This window comes from Brassica oleracea, chromosome C7 (assembly GCF_000695525.1).
Source record: "Brassica oleracea var. oleracea cultivar TO1000 chromosome C7, BOL, whole genome shotgun sequence".
NCBI classification, from domain to species: Eukaryota; Viridiplantae; Streptophyta; class Magnoliopsida; order Brassicales; family Brassicaceae; genus Brassica; species Brassica oleracea.
The window spans coordinates 2,954,125-2,972,028 of NC_027754.1; the positions used below are offsets into that span (position 1 = coordinate 2,954,125).

At 36.1% G+C, this 17,904-nt stretch overlaps 2 protein-coding genes, 1 long non-coding RNA gene and 1 pseudogene across 6 annotated transcripts; 2 read left to right on the plus strand and 2 right to left on the minus strand.

The window, feature by feature from the left end:
* Nucleotides 1-1,154: 1,154 nt before the first annotated feature.
* On the plus strand, nucleotides 1,155-1,673 carry LOC106302371 (uncharacterized mitochondrial protein AtMg00810-like). The gene has a single exon (XM_013738895.1). The coding sequence runs from the start codon at nucleotides 1,155-1,157 to the stop codon at nucleotides 1,671-1,673; it is 519 nt and encodes a 172-aa protein (XP_013594349.1).
* A 2,457-nt stretch (nucleotides 1,674-4,130) lies between these two features.
* LOC106307080 lies at nucleotides 4,131-6,663 on the minus strand. 3 transcript variants are annotated; one of them, XR_001263264.1, is made up of 6 exons: nucleotides 5,835-6,660; nucleotides 5,673-5,711; nucleotides 5,387-5,574; nucleotides 5,091-5,275; nucleotides 4,618-5,002; nucleotides 4,131-4,531 (listed from the first exon to the last, which is right to left on the minus strand). It is a non-coding gene; the product is annotated as an uncharacterized LOC106307080 (long non-coding RNA). The 3 variants fall into 3 exon arrangements; XR_001263263.1 differs by having other exon boundaries at nucleotides 4,131-5,002; nucleotides 5,650-5,711; nucleotides 5,835-6,663; XR_001263262.1 differs by having other exon boundaries at nucleotides 4,131-5,002; nucleotides 5,835-6,661.
* Nucleotides 6,664-7,605: 942 nt separating this feature from the next.
* On the plus strand, nucleotides 7,606-10,508 carry LOC106302372 (annotated as a pseudogene).
* A 940-nt stretch (nucleotides 10,509-11,448) lies between these two features.
* Nucleotides 11,449-13,670, minus strand: LOC106302047 (signal recognition particle receptor subunit beta). Of its 2 annotated transcripts, none has more exons than XM_013738561.1 (7): nucleotides 13,592-13,670; nucleotides 13,017-13,175; nucleotides 12,603-12,685; nucleotides 12,401-12,487; nucleotides 12,165-12,307; nucleotides 11,939-12,070; nucleotides 11,449-11,832 (listed from the first exon to the last, which is right to left on the minus strand). In XM_013738561.1, exons 2-7 carry the CDS (start codon nucleotides 13,156-13,158, stop codon nucleotides 11,643-11,645), a joined length of 777 nt encoding a protein of 258 aa, XP_013594015.1. In that variant the 5' UTR covers nucleotides 13,159-13,175; nucleotides 13,592-13,670; the 3' UTR covers nucleotides 11,449-11,642. The 2 variants fall into 2 exon arrangements, with proteins under 2 accessions (XP_013594015.1, XP_013594014.1); XM_013738560.1 differs by having other exon boundaries at nucleotides 13,588-13,670.
* Nucleotides 13,671-17,904: the final 4,234 nt, after the last annotated feature.

Sequence of the window (17,904 nt, forward strand, 5' to 3'; positions counted from 1 at the left end):
AATCACAGCTGCAAGAAGGATATGATTCAGCAAGCACACATGATCAAGATGGAGATGAATCTGATCAGTCTAGTTAAGATTAGTTTAATGGAGATCAAAGACAGGAAGAGACAGTGGTAGAAGGGCAACAGATTCAACCATTGAGAAGGAGTACAAGAGTGAAGAAACCATCCAAGTGGGTCGACACCAGAATGTACTTCGACAGCAATGCAGTGGCTCACCCTATCCAAGCAACCTGTTCTTTGGCAACTTATCCTCAAGAGCATGTAGCCTTCATCAGCAATCTGGATCAAGAGTATGTTTCAAAGATATATGAAGAAGCCATGAAGCATGAAGAGTGGACAGAGTCAGTTGGAGATGAAGTTGGTGCCATGATCAAGAATGATACTTGGTATGAAACTGAGCTTCCTAAAGGAAAAAAAGCTGTTACAAGCCGCCTGCTCTTCACCATCAAATATTTTGCCAATGGAAAACCAGAAAGGAAGAAGACAAGGCTGGTTGCAAGAGGATACACTCAAGTCTATGGAGAAGACTATCTGGATACCTTTGCTCTAGTAGCTAAACTCCACACCATAAGGATTCTTCTCTCCTTGGCAGTGAACCTGGAATGGGATCTTTGGCAGATGGATGTAAAGAATGCTTTTCTTCAATAAGAGCTAGAGGATGAGGTTTACATGAGGCCACCTCCGGGTATGGAAGGTATGGTCAAGGCAGGGAATGTCCTAAGATTGAAGAAAACAATCTATGGATTAAAACAGCTACCAAGAGCTTTGTATCACAAACTGAGTACAACTCTCAATGGAAGAGGGTTTGTAAAATCAGAAGCTGATCATACTCTCTTCACTCTCACAAGCAAGCAAGGAATTGTGGTGATATTGATCTATGTGGATGATATTATTATCACAGGAAGTGACAAGAAAAGTATCATCTCTACTAAAGCTTTGGGGGAGCTAAAGTACTTTCTAGGGATATAAATATGCCGCTCTAAAGAGGGGCTTTTCTTATCTCAAAGAAAGTATGCACTTGATCTTTTAAATGAGGCATGGAAGCTTGGAGCAAAAGTAGCTAAAACACCACTTGAAGAAGGCTACAAAGTCTTGCGTGAGTGAGAGTTTGAAGACAAACCATTTGGAGACTTCAAGCTCTATAGGAGGATGGTTGGGAAGCTTATCTATCTCACCATTACAAAACCAAACATCTGTTTTGCTATAAACCAAGTCAGCCAGCATATGCAAGCACCAAAGGTTCATCATTGGAATATGGAGGAAAGGATCATGAGATACCTAAGGGAGGCTCCGGGTCAAGGTGTTTGGATGGGTTGCAACAAGAGCACAGAGATTGTGGGATATTGTGATGCAGATTGGGCTGGTGATAGAGTGGATATGAGGTCTACTACAGGTTATTGCACCTTCATCGGAGGCAATCTAGTTACGTGGAAAAGCAAGAAGCAAAAGGTGGTATCATGTTCAACTGCTGAGGCAGAATATAGAGCAATGAGGAAACTGACAATTGAGCTCATTTGGATCAGAAACTTGCTAAGAGACTTGGGCATAGAGACATCAACACCAATTACCATGCACTGTGATAACCAGGCGGTCATTCATATAGCTTTAAACTCAGTGTTTCATGAAAGGACAAAGCACATTGAAGTGGAGTGTCACAAGGTGAGATAAGTTGTGGAGCAGAAGATCATTCTACCTTGCTACACTAGAAGTGAAGACCAGCTAGCTGATATCTTCACCAAAGGAGCAAGTTCTAAAGTCTGTGAGTTCATTCATCCGAGATTGGGACTCATAGAAATGGCTAGATCATGATCCCCTTAAGCCATGAAACATCTACTCTTTTTCCTTTGTGTGTTTTTGTCCCATTGGATTTTTCACCAAAAGGTTTTAATGAAAGATGTCTTCATGGGTTCCAAGCTTAACCATACCTTATGGTAAAGCTTGAGGGGGAGTATTGACATGAAGAACTACTAGAGTAAGAAGTCTTTATCTAGCAAGGCTTGCCAAAAGAAATTAAGCAAGACCTGCTAGAATGAACAGTATCCGCGGAGCTATAGTAAAAGCAGACTGATATTATATTTTAGCTTCCCTAGTAAGCCAAGGGTGTTTGGCTATTAGAGTAAGCATATTCTATTTTGTTTATGTCTCTTGATAACCCATTGTAATGACATTTTTCAGATCTAAGGAAATAAGAAATCCTTCCTTACTCTTTCTCTCTCTCTTGTTCTTCACTCTGTTCTTCAATTTCTTACACCATTCATAGTTTGGAAGCATGAGATCCGCCACAGTTAGGTGTTCGAACTCCATCGGCGCCGGTCCCATTGGTCTTTCTTGGGCCTCGCAGCTGAGCCACGGCTTATCCCAAATTGTTATGATGTCTCCATTACCCACTTCACAGCCTGCGTTTTCCATAATCAAGTCACATCCTATGAACGTGCGAGATCACACTCTTTGCTGATACTGTCATGAAGTCCTCAGAATTACAGTATTTCCCCAGAAGGATGCGGCTCAGTAACTTGTCTGGATTGTTTATGATTCTCCAGCTTAGCTTGGCTAGAATGAATTGACAGAGTCAATTATGTCAAATGTCAAATATAATCATTCATTAATAATGAATTGATAGATTCAATTATGTCAAATGTCATTGCCTAATAATATTTGTTTGTTCTTCAAAAGTTTTTCAAACAATTCAAAACCATTTTAATTTGTTAATCTTATATAGAAAACACTGATTTCCATTATTAAATTTTATTAATCAGTGGATTTGGTTAACCATTTAACTTCATGTTGAATATGTCAAATTCGGGGTTTCTGGCTATACTGATAAATTGATAATCCCCATTCAAAAAAAAAATTAATATGTAACCAGATTAGGTTCGGTTTTTTCAGATTCAACTTAGATTGGATTTCGCCTTATATCCAAAGTTATTCAAAAGAAAAAAACACTAAAATGTATACTATTAGAAACTAATCAACCAAAATCTAGTATAAAAACTACTTGAACTTCTTCAAAATGCTCGAAAGTATAAATTATTTCAAATTAGGTAAGCAAAGATTACTAGTTATGATGTAGCTAACATCAAGTTATTATCGGATATTAGTTCAAATTTTGATTCGGATCAGATATTTAAGCCTCATTCGAATATTTCTCGGGAAGAGCTAGAGCCATCTATCTATATTATTAAAACTGAAGTACACATTGAGATTGTTTGGAAATTTGAATAGTAGTATTAATGAAATTTGTTTGGAAATATGGATAGCTTTGAAATATGGATAGCAGTTTAAAAAAAAAAAATTTGTTTGGAAACATGAATAGTAATATAAAAAAATATAATAGTGTTTGGAAACATGGATAGCAGTATATTAAGAAAAAAAGTAATGAGCTTATGTTAGTAATAAAAATTGGAAGTCCATTATATTATGATAAACTATCTATTTGAGTCAACTTTAAAATATACGTAAATTACCTAATCTAACTACCTAAAAGCATTTTTTTCTAAAATAATCATAAAATAAAATTTAAACTTTATATACATATTTCAAATCAAAATAATAATTTAAATTTTATTTATATCAAAAATTGATTTTAAATATACATATAGTCAAAATTTTATTTTTACTAAAATATTTTCCAATAACTATTATTAAAATAATGTTTTCAATATATATAAGAAAAATACAAGAAAAAATCCAATTTCATATACCAACTTAAATTATGGTTTTTATATTTCACATTAAATTTTAAAAATATTATATATTATTATTTATATGATGATACATATAAAATATTATTAATTACATGATTAGTTATATGATAGTACATATAAAATACGATTAATTATACTATATATATATATATATGATATGTAACAGGGGAACAAAGTGAAAAAAGCTCTTGCCCCCTCAACGGCGACAGTACGGAAACTCTGTACGGCTCCGGCATGCCGACTTCTTTCCGCCTGATTCGAACAGATCCGGGATGCCTCTGAGCCACTGATTCGTCCTACCCATTCCTCGCCACCAGCTTCTGAAGAACTTGAAAGAGATCTGATAATGTCTGCTCAAAAAGACCTCGACAGCTCTCTCCTCTTCATATTTGAGTTTCTTGTTTGAGCAGTAGATCTTTCACTCACCAAGCTTCCAATCTAAGTAATGGCTCAGTTTGTCTACCTCTACTTGATACTCTGACAGTTTTCTCCTTATCTAAGTCCAAGCTCCTAGAAAGGAAGACTTGGTGGCTGCTGTTTCTTTGACCTCTCTCTTTGGTTTTCTTGGATACAATTTCGGTAGATACCTGTTTCTTCACCTCCATTCTCGAACTTCTCTTCAACAGCGATGGCCTCATCTCTTGTCTCACATCTCCACGGCAGCTCATCGCAGACACAAGAAGAAGATGATGATGACCTAGTCATCTTGCCTAATGTCGACAACTCAGAGTTGATTGCTCAGTTCAAACTCAGTCTCGTAGGGAGAATTTTCAAACACAGAAAGCCGCAGCGTTGAGGATCTCATATCTCTACTTCCAAGGCCTAGTATATGGGATGTGGAAGGAAGAGTAAGAGGCCTGGATCTAGGAAACCATCGGTTCCAATTTGATTTTGATACATAGGCTGACCTGGTTAAAGTCTCGAGCAAGCGGCCTTGCCACTTCAACAAATGGGCTTTATCCTTAGAACGTTGGATCCCTCATATCAGTGATACTTTCCCCAACACCATGACCTTCTGGATCAGTGTCATTGGTATTCCAAGGCACTTCTGGATGGATCCTATCTTTGAATCCCTGGGAAGAAGGCTAGGGACAGTGGGGCCAATTGAAGCTAGAGCTACCAAAGTCCAAGTCGAAATAAACATGGACCTTCCTCTGAAGTTTGCTCTACGTGCCCAACTACCGTCAGGTGAGATTGTGCCGGTTAAGCTTGTCTACTCTAACCTCCATCGCTACTGCAGGCATTGTCGTCGTATCTCCCATGAGCTCGAGTCTTGCCCCCTACTCACTGAAGCTGAGAGAAAAGAAAAAAGTTTAAACTTAGAGGAAGACAGGGACCCTGCATACTCTAATAAATTCGAAGCTCAAAAAACAGGAGATACCTCTAAGCGCTCGCAACCTCAAGCCTCCAAGGATAGGCGCAGTGGGGAGGACACTCACAGGGACACCCGGGATAGCGTTTGGAAACGCATTGACTCCCGGTATGATCCACGAGTTGATCCTCGCCCTAAAACCCGCTTTGACCATCGGTATGAGAAGACGCACAGTGATCGACAAAGGGATCCTCCTAATAGAGATTCATACAATAAACGAAGATATGATGAATCTTTTCTAATAAGTAAACAAAGAGAGGCTTCTCGAAGAGATAAAGACAAAGAAAGGGACAGGAATGCTTCACCTAACCGAAAGGAAGCTCGTGACCTGTCTAAGGAGACAGTTTGTAGCCCAAAAATTGTTGCTGCAGCTGTTCCACAGATCGCAGAGCCAAACCCCTCAGCCGACCCAGCAAGACAAAATACGGTTTCTCCAGAGCATACCAGAGAGAGACCTTTCAGGCTTAATCTCCAATCGCGAGCCTCTACAGACCTGAAACTCAAAGGAAAAATCTCAGAAATTGATGAGGCTTCAGATGAAGTAAGTTCTGCTAGGAAAAGTTTTAACTTTTGAAGCTCCTTCAGACACACCTTCTGTCAATCTCCCTCCAGCGCCGACCCTTGTTTTACCTAAAGACAATACAAAAAGCTGGTATGAAATGACTTTAGAAGAGGAAGGAACTATGGTTGAAGATGCAGCAATCCCACAAGTTCCATCTATGATCCCTAATAATCTTGAGAGAGTTGGTTTACCTCTTAATGAGAGAATTCTTGAAGAAGAAGACTGGTTAGAAGATGGTAATGATTTTGGAGATGCAGATGGCAATGATTTTGGGGAGGAAGATATCGATTTGATGGAGGAGGATGACCTACTTGGTGAAGATTTATAGACTGAAGAAGAGAATCGATTGAGAACGGACGATCCTGGAATCAAAAGCCCCATCACTGTAGTTTCAAATAATGATGTTGAATCCCGCTTGGGTAAGGCGATTAATCCTGATGCTGATACAAATAGAAGGAGTCCGAGGAAGGAGTCTGGCTCTCCGTCGACTCGCGTCTCAGCTTCGTCGGGGGAGAAGAAGAAAAGATCGATGCGTCCCCCTTCGCCGATTGGAGTTACTTTGAGACAGCGTAATCACATTGCTGGGCTTGGATCTCCAAAGTCTTTTCGATCAGGCCTTGGGACAAATGTTTCTAAACCAGGCAATTTAGGCCCATCTCCCACAGTGGATCAAAAGAAAGCTCGAGTGACAGCATCACCCAAAGACAACAACTTTAAAGTGGCTGGTGGAAGGCCACCGAGAGTCCCGTGATGAATATTATTGCTTGGAATTGTCAAGGAGCTGGAGCTTCTTTGACAAAAGAACACCTTCAAGAATTTTATCACTGTTTTTTACCTAGATTTTTATTTTTATCGGAGACAAAAAACAATTGATCCCTTTTGCAAGATGTGCAAGTTTCTTTTGGTTATGATCGCGTCTATACCGTCGATCCTTGTGGTCGTAGTGGAGGATTAGATCTTTTTTACATGGATGATCCACTTGTTTCTATTTTGTATGCAGACGAACACATGATTGATATTGAATCTACTCTTGAAGGGCACCCTATCTATATGACTTTTGTGTATGGTGATCCGGTTATAAGAAATCGTGATTTAGTTTGGGAGCGACTAACACGAATGAGTTTAAACCGGAGCTTCGCTTGGTTTATGATTGGTGACTTCAATGAAATTACGGGTAATCATGAAAAGAGAGGAGGAAGGAGGAGACCGGAAAATTCTTTCCTCCCATTTTGTACCATGTTGGAGAACTGTGGGATGCTAGCTTTTCCATATAAAGGAAACTCGTTTTCGTGGGTGGGAAAAAGACGCTCGGAAAAGGTGAAATGCAAACTAGACAGAGCAGTTGCAAACGAAGAGTAGCACTCGCTCTTTCCAGCTTCTAATGTAGAATTTTTACGACTTTGGGGATCAGATCATAGACCATTATTAGCGCGTATACAATCCATTTACAGAAGATCGAGGAAGAGTTTTAGATTTGAAAAGAGATGGGTGGGGAAACCCGGGTTCAAAGAGACAGTTGTTTCAGGTTGGGGTCCTTTCAGTGAAGCCCATGATTTGGATTTTCACCATAAAGTGACCTCTTGTCGACGGAACATAATTTCTTGGAGAAAGAACAATCCGTCTAATTCATAAAAACTTATTGAAGAGCTTAAAAACAAGATTGATCTCGCTCAAGAGGATGATCATACTACTCTTGAATAGTTAGAAGATCTAAGGCGGCAACTTATCACCGCATTTCGGGAAGAGGACCTCCACTGGCAACAGAAAAGTAGAACAAAATGGCATCGAGCAGGGGACAGAAACACGAAATTCCACCATGCTACCACTAAACAAAGAAGAGCAAGGAACCGGATCTCTTGTATCAAGGACAAAGAGGGCAGGATGGTTGAGAGCGATCTTGGAATATAAAAGGTGGCTGTTGACTATTTCCAAGAACTCTTCTCTACCTCTGTACCCACTGATATGGATACCTCACTTCGCTATATTAAAAATAAAGTTTCAGCCACAACAAATGATGTTCTTACAGCTAAACCGTCAGAACAGGAAATAAAAAAAGCTCTGTTTGATATTAATCCGGATAAAGCTCCAGGCCCAGATGGTATGACGAGTAGACTCTTCCAGAGATTTTGGCATGTTATGCACAAAGATATCATCCGACTAGTGAAAGATTTTTTTATTGATGGGAGTTTTGACCCGAGGCTGAACCAAACCAACATTTGTTTGAACCCGAAGAAAGAAAAACCAAGAGAGATGTCTGAGTTTAGACCTATTAGTCTCTGTAACGTCAGTTACAAGATCATTTCGAAACTTCTATCTAAACGCCTCAAGAGGTTTCTGCCTGACCTGATATCAGAGACCCAATCTGCTTTTGTGGCACGTCGTTTGATCACAGATAATATCCTATTAGCACAAGAGAATTTTCATGCTCTCCGGACAAACACCAGAGCTAGAGAAGACTTCATGGCTATCAAGACGGACATGAGTAAAGCGTACGACAGAGTGGAATGGAGTTTTATTCGGTCTCTAATGCTACGCTTGGGTTTTGCAGAAAAATTGGTCGATCTTTTGATGTTTTGCGTCACATCAGTTTCTTACCAGGTGATCCTTAATGGAGAACCCAGGGGTAAGATTACCCCCACGAGAGGCTTGAGGCAGGGTGATCCACTATCCCCTTTTCTCTTCATTTTGTGCACTGAAGCTCTGATTTCTCTCCTTAAAGGAGCGGAGGAAGAGAAGCGCATTCTAGGACTACGAGTTGCTCGAGCCAGCCCCCGGATATCACACCTTCTCTTTGCGGATAACAGTCTCTTCTTCTGCAAGGCAGAAATGAGACAGTGCAAAGAAATTTTAGATATTTTGGACTCTTATGGAAAGGTTTCAGGACAAAGGTTAAATGCGGCTAAGTCCTCCATTATCTTCGGAAATAGAGTGGATCATAACGTTAAACAAAGCATCAAAGGCGTTCTTGGGATTACCTCTGAAGGAGGAATGGGAAAATACCTAGGACTCCCTGAACAAATATGTGGATCTAAGATGAAAGTCTTCTCATGTGTACAAGATCGCCTCAATGGATGCGTCACTTCGTGGTCGGCCAGATTACTCTCCAAAGGGGGTAAAGAGGTTCAAATAAAATCAGTGGCGCAAGCTGTGCCGACATACAGTATGTCGTGCTACTTGCTTCCACAAGGCATAGTAGAAAAATTAAAAAGTGCAATCTCAAATTTTTGGTGGAGCTCGAGTCAAAATAACCGAAGTTTACATTGGATCGCATGGGATAAGATTTGTGTTCCTCATGACCAGGGAGGACTCGGCTTCTTAGACTTACATGATTTTAATGTTGCTTTGCTAGCAAAACAACTTTGGAGATTGATACAGTTCCCAAATTCCCTTCTCGCCCGAGTTCTGAGAGGACGATACTACAACCGTTCAAACCCTTTGGAAGATCGTAAGGTTTACTCACCCTCCTATGGTTGGCGTAGTATTATGGCAGCAAAACCGCTCCTAAAATCGGGCCTACGAAAGACTATCGGAGCGGGTCTCAACACTTGTGTTTGGACTGAGCCTTGGATCCCTGATATTGATGCTCGCCCTCCGAGACCGTCTGATCGTGTTACTTATAGACACCCAAAACTCCTTGTTCATTCCTTTATTAGGCGTGATACAAGGGACTGGGATACTAATCTTTTATTAGAATATTTTCACCCCGAGGATATCCCGCTTATCCTAAAACTGCGACCGAGTAACACGTGGTCCATGGACGGGTATGCATGGAACTACACAAAATCGGGCGTCTACTCAGTTAAATCAGGATATAACCGGCTACAAAAGACCAAAGCGTGTGGCGCTGAGGTTCAGGTTGTACAACCTAGTATCACTGGTTTACAGAGCCATCTGTGGAGCATCCATGCTCCTGGGAAGATGAAGCACTTTATGTGGCAAGCTTTGACAGGATGCATTGCGACGACGGAAAGACTTGCTTATAGACACCTGGGCACTGATAGGAGCTGTCCTAGATGTGGTGATCCTAAGGAAACCATTAACCATCTTCTTTTTGAATGCCCCCCGCCCTTCAGGTGTGGGCTTTATCGGACTACCCGTCCCTTCCGGGTTACTTTCCGAGTACCTCTATTTATCAAAACATGAACTTCCTTTTTTGGAAGAAGAAAAACGTGGCCTATATGGAACCACTTATCGAAACATTCCCATGGATCTTATGGTACATTTGGAAGGCACGCAATGACAAGTTTTTTAATGGAAAGGAGATATCACCAATGGATACTCTCCAGCTAGCTTCCATTGAAGCGGAATGCTGGAGAAAAGTCAACCTTCTTGAGGACAGCGAGGAAGAGGAGCCACAGACTGTCCCTTCGACTAGCTCGACTCTCCCTACGGACCCTCAACGCCCGACCTGTCAAATCGATGCATCATGGACTGAGAATGGCACGGTTAGTGGTCTAGGGTGGTTTTACAAGGATCAAATGGGAGTCGAGAGATTTGGCCTCCAAAGATGCCGGAACAGCCTATCGCCTCTCCATGCTGAGATGGAAGGACTCATATGGGCGATGACATGTTTGCGAGACCTACCTTGCACCATGATTCATATAGAGACGGACTGTTCCGACTTGGTAGACATGATTGCAAATCCTACCAACTGGCCAGCTTTTGCCTCCGAGCTAGTCTCCTTTAAAAGACTACAGGCCGAATTCTCAGTTTTTAGCATTGACCACATACCCAGATCCAGGAACTTGCGTGCGGATTCTCTTGCGAAAGAGGCGAGAAATAGTGGTGTACTCTTTTCCCATATAGATCAGACCCAGCCGGACAGAGCGTCTCTTCGGAACGACTCATGCCCGACTACCACTTGATCTAAGAAGATGGGCGTCGACAAAAAAAAAATGATATATAACAGTGACTAGGGGTAGGCTTTCGGGTATCCTTTCGGGTTCGGTTCAGATTTGTTTGGATTTCGGGTTTACGGGGTCAAAGATTTCAGACTCATTCAAATATTTCTAAATTTCGGTTCAAATTCTTTTAGATCTTTGCGGGTTCGGATAACCTATTTAAATTATTTTTAAAATTTTTAATTCATTATATACTTTAAATTTCTCAAAATCTATAAACAAAATAAAATATCACATATAAATTTGAATAACATATGTTAGAATACCTAAACTTAACATATAAATTGGTTTGTTTTAAATATTTAGATCGAGAATCAATAATTATTTTAAATATTTTTGGTGTTTTGACTATACTTTAACTATTTTAAATATTTATTTTTGACTATTTGTAGATATTTTCAAGTATTTAAACCAACTTAAAAGTATCATATGTATTCTGCATGTTTTTATATACATTAAATCTAAAAATAATTAATATGTATAAGTATATAAATCTTTTTCGAATACATTTGAGTATCTGAAATACTTCAGTTCAGATCATATTCGGTTTCAAATCTCTAAATATCAAAATTTTGAATAATTTGGATATTTAATCAATTTCATTTCGGTTTTGGTACTATTCTTTCGGATTAAGATCGGTTCGGTTCTTCGGATTTGGATTTTTTATATAGCCCACATAAAAAAACAAATAGCAACATATTTTTGAAAAACCCGCACGGGTACGGGTCAAAATCTAAGTATGGGTTATGTTTTTATCTGGTTCAGATTTTGGGTTCAAGTATTTTTTTTGTGCGGCCAAACTATACAACACACCACAATTTATCATCCCCAATTTCTCATGTGTCTAAAAGATTTAAAATGCGAATAAGAGAATGAAAAAACTATAAACAAATATAGCTGAGAAGAGGGAAAACGATAATGAAATTCCTTGGATGAAACGCTCAAAGATCCAGTCATAGAACAAACTCTCTAAGGAATTAACACGATTTCATCATCCAAATCCGCCAGCAATATGATCACAAATCATAGTCATGTACAAATAAGACTTTTAAGTGTATGATTGATGATTGATGATTGATGCTCACACATTTCGGCACGTCATGGCTTAACATATTCTCTGATGAACTCTTGAACTTGCTCTGTTTGTCCTGTTAGTCCAGATGCTTCAGCGACAGTGACTTTGTTTAAGCAATGCGAAAAGGAAAATACTTCTCCTTCAATCCCGAGAGTAAAGTCATTGGCTATGTCAGCTGTTGAAACCGCACTCCTCGATACCCTGAGTTTCTCACTGCAAAACACACACACATTACCACCGAAAGGAACATCAACAAGAGCTTCTCTTCAAGGAAAACAGATAAGATTCAATCAAAAAAAAAAAAAAAAATCAATCTTACATTTCTTTCTCCATCTGCTTGCGGATGAACTCTTTAGTGTGTGCAGTTATTTTATCCGTCTTGTTACAGCAAAGCAGCACTGGGATCTTATTCTTAACCACGCTTGCATTGGTAAGAATGTCGTAAAGGTACCTGGAGAAGTACAAAACCGTGTTTAAGTGTTCATCTTCTAAGAGTCACTTTATTATGCCTAAGCAAAGCATTTCTTATGAGGTAATTAACTTACTCTGAAGCTGCACGACAATTTGGGAGGAACTCAAGTGCATCTACAATAAACACAATAGCAGCTGCTCGAGGCAAGTATTCTTCTAGCTTAGATCTAAGCCGAGAGTGCCCAGGAACATCAACAAGATGAACGGGCTTTGTTTTCTGTCAAACAAACACGGCAATGTCTGTTTAGTAGTCCACAAAAAAAAACACTTTAGCGTCTTAAACAAAACTAAAGTGAAGATGTATCTTTACCTGTGTGTTTTCAGTGTGGAGCACAAAGGTGCCTTCGTTAGGTTCCATTGACGTCACAGAACCCTGATGAGAAGATCCATCTCGGAGCTGTTATCAAATGCAAATCAACTCGTCTATTAATCTCCAAGAGGAACACTATGAGGGATTTGACCGGAAGACATACTTGGAATGAGGAAAGGAACAAAAAACCATAAACACTCACTCGATAGAAGAGAACGGTTTTGCCACTTCCGCTTAAACCAGAGAGGAGTACAGTATTGGACTTCGTACGCCTGAACAAGCGAACTGCACAAGGCAACAGAAGCGACAACATTCATTAACCACCAAAACATTTGATTTTTTATTTATTTAACGTATAACCAAAAGGAGATATTCCAAAGACATAAAAAAAAAATTGGAAACAAGAAACACAGAAGCACCTTAACACTCAGTGAGCTTATACAAGTCTAAAGTGGCATCTTGAAAACATCAAACTCCTCTCAACCACAAACAAGAATGCAACAAAATTATCGCAGTTTTATACATAGATAAAAAAAAAAATCTATGCCTACTACAAACAGAGTAATATCCAGATCCGAATATAAAACTCAAGAAGAATGTGATGTCTACTACTTACTGGAGAAGAAGAAGAGGATAGTAAATAACAGAACGCCAACGGCAGCATAAAGTTGATTCGGTGGTATTTGTTGAACAAATTCAGTTCCTTGATTCAACCATTGCTCCGCCACAATCTTCAAATCCTCCAAGTTCTTCTCCATTGATTCCACCGCTTCGTCTGCATTAAAAACACAACGATTTTAAGCTCCAAGGAAACACGAGTAAGCTGCAGACAAATTTAATGATCAAAGAGCAAAGAACTCAACAGCTAGAAAGATAAGCTAAAGTGATCAGCTTCTTTCAGGCATTTTAACGAACAGATCTTGTGCAATCCATCAGTACTTGTGTATATGAGCAAGGGCTCAATTTATATGGAAATTCTCAGGATAAATTCACAAAAAGTTAAATAATTCGCAGATCAACGAGGAAAACACACACACATACACATTTGATTCAAACACCGATACTTACAAAACTCAGATCGAAAAAGGAGAAATTGTAAAACCCTAGATCCAGAAAATAAACAACGAGAATTGAGAGAATGTGCCGGAAAATAAGAGAACGAGGTATAGAAAAGAGAAGAAACTCACTCACTGATGAGAAGTACGGCAGAAGATGAGAGATTCGTTCTCAAGATGAGAATACGAGAGAGAGAGAGGTTTGGTTGGTATATTTTGAAGTTGGTCAAGGGTATTATAGTCAGATCCAGGGATAAATCTGACTTAAACAAGTTACGTATCTGAGTCAACGCATATAATAGTTAGCGATCGGTTTAAATTGGAACCAATAATTAAACCAAACTCTATATTGCTACAGATTCAATGCCACTTGATTACCTTTTTTGGATCACTAACTACAGAAATGCCTTTAGCAATCAAATTATGACAACAGAATATAAATCCCCTTATTATTAAAAGATAAACATGTTTTTAAGAATAACTTTAAATTGGTTAATTATCTAACATATTTAATTATTTACATTAACGATAAACCAACTATAAATTTGATTTTTTTTAATTATAATAAAATCTGTTGAAAAAGAATCTAACAAAATTTTACTTAATGTTTTTAATATTTTTATAAATAACACATTAATTAATTCCGTTCAAGATAATATAATAATATTATAAATCAATATTAACTAGAATATTATTATAAAACAAGAAAATAAAAATCCTACACTATTTTTTATAAATTCTATAATTATATTATGTATTATATAAAAATAGAAGTGCATATGAATTAAATATGAGAAAATTATATTAAATAGGTAAATTTACAAATTTTATTTTTAAAATTGTTTCATTTAAATAAATTATCACTCACCATTAAAATGGGTTAAAAATTTTAAATTATATAATATTTATGCAAAATTAAATTTATTAACATAGGTTAAACTTTTAATATCTACAACTTTTTTTTTTTTTTGAAACTCTCAAAAATATATTTTTAAAAAATGTTTATATAAAAAATATAATCGTATATAATAATCTTTAGTTCATATACTATTTAAAAACTATGCTATTAGAAAACTATCAAATTTTAATAAGGGAAATTGTCAAAAATACCATTTCAAAATATCACTTTTCATGTTTACACTAATCACTTTTACCCTCATCTTTAATGAAAGGTAAAAGACATTTATAACCTTTTGAATAACTTTGACAAAAAAAAAATATGGTTAACTAATCTAAACTTAAAACATCAACTCTAAACCCTAAATCATCAACTTTAAACTCTAAACCATGAAACATCAACTCTAAACACTAAAACCGAAACATCAACTCTAAACCCTAAACCCTAAACCTTCAAATCTAAACCCTAAAACATCAACTCTAAACCCTAAACGTAAACCCTAAACCCTAAATCTAAACTTAAAACATCAACTTTAAACCCTAAATTATCAACTCTAAACCCTAAACCATGAAACATTAACTCTAAACCCTAAACCCCAAAACATCAACTCTAAACCCTAAACATTAAACCTTCAAATCTAAAACCTAAAACATCAACTCTAAACCCTAAAACACTAAACCTTCAAATCTAAACCCTAAAACATCAACTCTAAACCCTAAACGTAAATTATAAACCTTAAAACCCTAAATCTTCAAATATAAACCCTAAAACATCAACTCTAGGGTTTTAGGGTTTAGGGTTTAGGATTTAGGGTTTAGGATTTAGAGTTTACTTTTAGGGTTTAGGGTTTAGTGTTGATGGTTTAGGGTTTAGATTTGAAGTTTAGGGTTTAGGGTTTAGAGTTGATGTTTTAGGGTTTATGGTTAATTTTTTAGGGTTTAGGATTTAGAGTTTACTTTTAGGGTTTAGGGTTTAGTGTTGATGGTTTAGGGTTTAGATTTGAAGTTTAGGGTTTAGGGTTTAGAGTTGATGTTTCGGGGTTTAGGGTTTAGAGTTGATGTTTCAGGATTTAGGGCTCGTATTTCAAAAATAATAGGTTTAGGATTGATGGTTTAGGGTTTAGGGTTCGTATTTCAAAAAAAAATAGGGTTTATGATTGATGGTTTAGGGTTTAGATTTGAATTTTAGGGTTTGGGGTTTGAATTTCGAAATAGTATAATTCGAAAAAAATTAAAAAAATTATTTTTTATTTTTATTTCATTTTTATTTATTTAAATATTTATTTATTATATATATAAAAACAAGGACATAAGAGTCTTTTGCCACTTAATGAAGAATGTATTTTTGAAAATATCTCTTTAGTGGTGGTAAAAATGAAAAGTGGTAGCATGAAAGTGGTAAACATGTAATTTCTCTTTTTAATAATTCATTTAAAATATTAATGATAAATCAATTTTAATGATAAATTTTTTTATTATAACAAAATATGTTGACAAAAATTTAGAAAATATTTCCAAAATTTTTAATATTTTTATAAAATAATATATTAATGTTATTAAAAAACATATTCAAAATTCATGTAATCTTTTAAACTCAAAAATAGTTGTGTAATGTTGTAAAGTTTTCTTGACAAAATATAAAATTTTGAAAATAAAAATTCAAACTTAAAATGATAATATTTCAAATTTTACAAAAGATAAAATCAAAGATAATAAAGAATAATTTTTTGAAATGCGCCACAAAAAACAAACTACATATGTTATAAAAATTAAAGCAACCTAATATTTTAAAATTTTAATTTAAAAAATAAACCTTAATATCATAACATCCAAAAATATCCTATATCAATAAAATTTACTAAAATATATGATAGATGCTACTATGTATAAAATTTACTATATTATTTAAAGAAGGAGTGTTTTTACTCATAAATCCCATAAAATACTAAAATGATATAAGTTAAAATATTTTTGTAAACACAACATGTAATATAAATTATCTTACACATATTTCTTTTTTTAAATATAAATAAATAAATAAAATTTAAAAATGTATTATATGCAAAATGTATAAATTAAAGAAAACAATTATTTTGAACGATGTTCTCTATTTGATTATTTCATATTGTTATTTTATTGTAACTAATTCGAAAATATATTAGCAAGTAATAAAAATTAATAGCAAAGTAAAATGTATTAAACAAATTGCTATATATTAATAATACCGAATATGAAATATAAACAATAATATTATTGAGTTACACAATATATAACACTAAAATAGAAATTATATATTTAAAACATTTGTAAAAATATTAAATACATTTATAAAACGAAAAATATTTGCACGGACGTGCGGATTAAAATTTAGTTTACAATTATGTCATTTGTTGACTTGTCGTTTCCTAACGATAACGATAAGAAGTTTGATGTTTCAAAAAATCTAATGCAAACATGAACACATACATTATTTTTAAATAACAATATAATTCAAATAACTAAGTAATATAAATACCAAAAAATAAATGAAAACATTCAAACAGCTAGTCAAAACAATTGTTAGACGCGAATTAATCAGTTAAACTGAAGGACCATAGCATCCCAACCACAATGACTCTATATACCAATTTATCTCATAACATATTATTTTATACATACAAATTAACCAAACTCTATAATCAACAAAAACACAAGGATCATGACACAAACCAGGAAGAACTAGGCTCATGGGTTCTACAGACGCCTGAAAATATATTTACTTCTCGGATGAGAATAACGTGAGATTTAGGTTTTCAGGCTAGACGAAGGGAGAAAGGAGAAGAGATTCTCACCAGCGAGCGTGAGGCTCGCTGGCGGCAGCTACACTATCAAACCTATGTATAGGCTCCTTGCTTTCCCGAATCACATTGATAGTCAAAGGTCATGTTAGATTCGAGTTTATTATAGGCTTCTAACTTAAAATCAATAGGTAATTAGTGGATTGGCCCTAGCCCTTTATATATTACTTAAGGTCTCTTAGAATTCCCGATGTGGGATATATATCCCTAATACCCCTTCTCGAGATGATGGTTCTTATCAGCCAGAAATCTCGAAACTTTAAGATATTTATACTCGGTCGAGCGAGTTTAACACGACCTTTATACTCGGTCGGAAGGGTTAATCACGACCTTTATACCCGGTCGGAAGGGTTAATATTAATTAGAAGTTTGGATATTTAGGATTTGAGCTCTGATACCATGTTAGATTCGAATTTATAATGAGTTTCCAACTTAAAACTAATTGATGATTAGTGGATTAGCCATAACCTTTTTATATATTACTTAAAGTCCTTTAGAATTCCCGATGTGAGATATATATCCCTAATAGGTCTCTATAACAATTTGTTGTTGGTTTTCTTTTCTTTTTCTTTTTTCCCTTAAAATGACACTCTATGCAACCTCATGATTTCTTGATATAATTTTATCGGTCTATTACTTTTAATTTATCCAATTTCATTACCATTTTTTTTTTTTTTGGTCAACCCAATTTCATTACCTGTTCTTTGTAATTTAG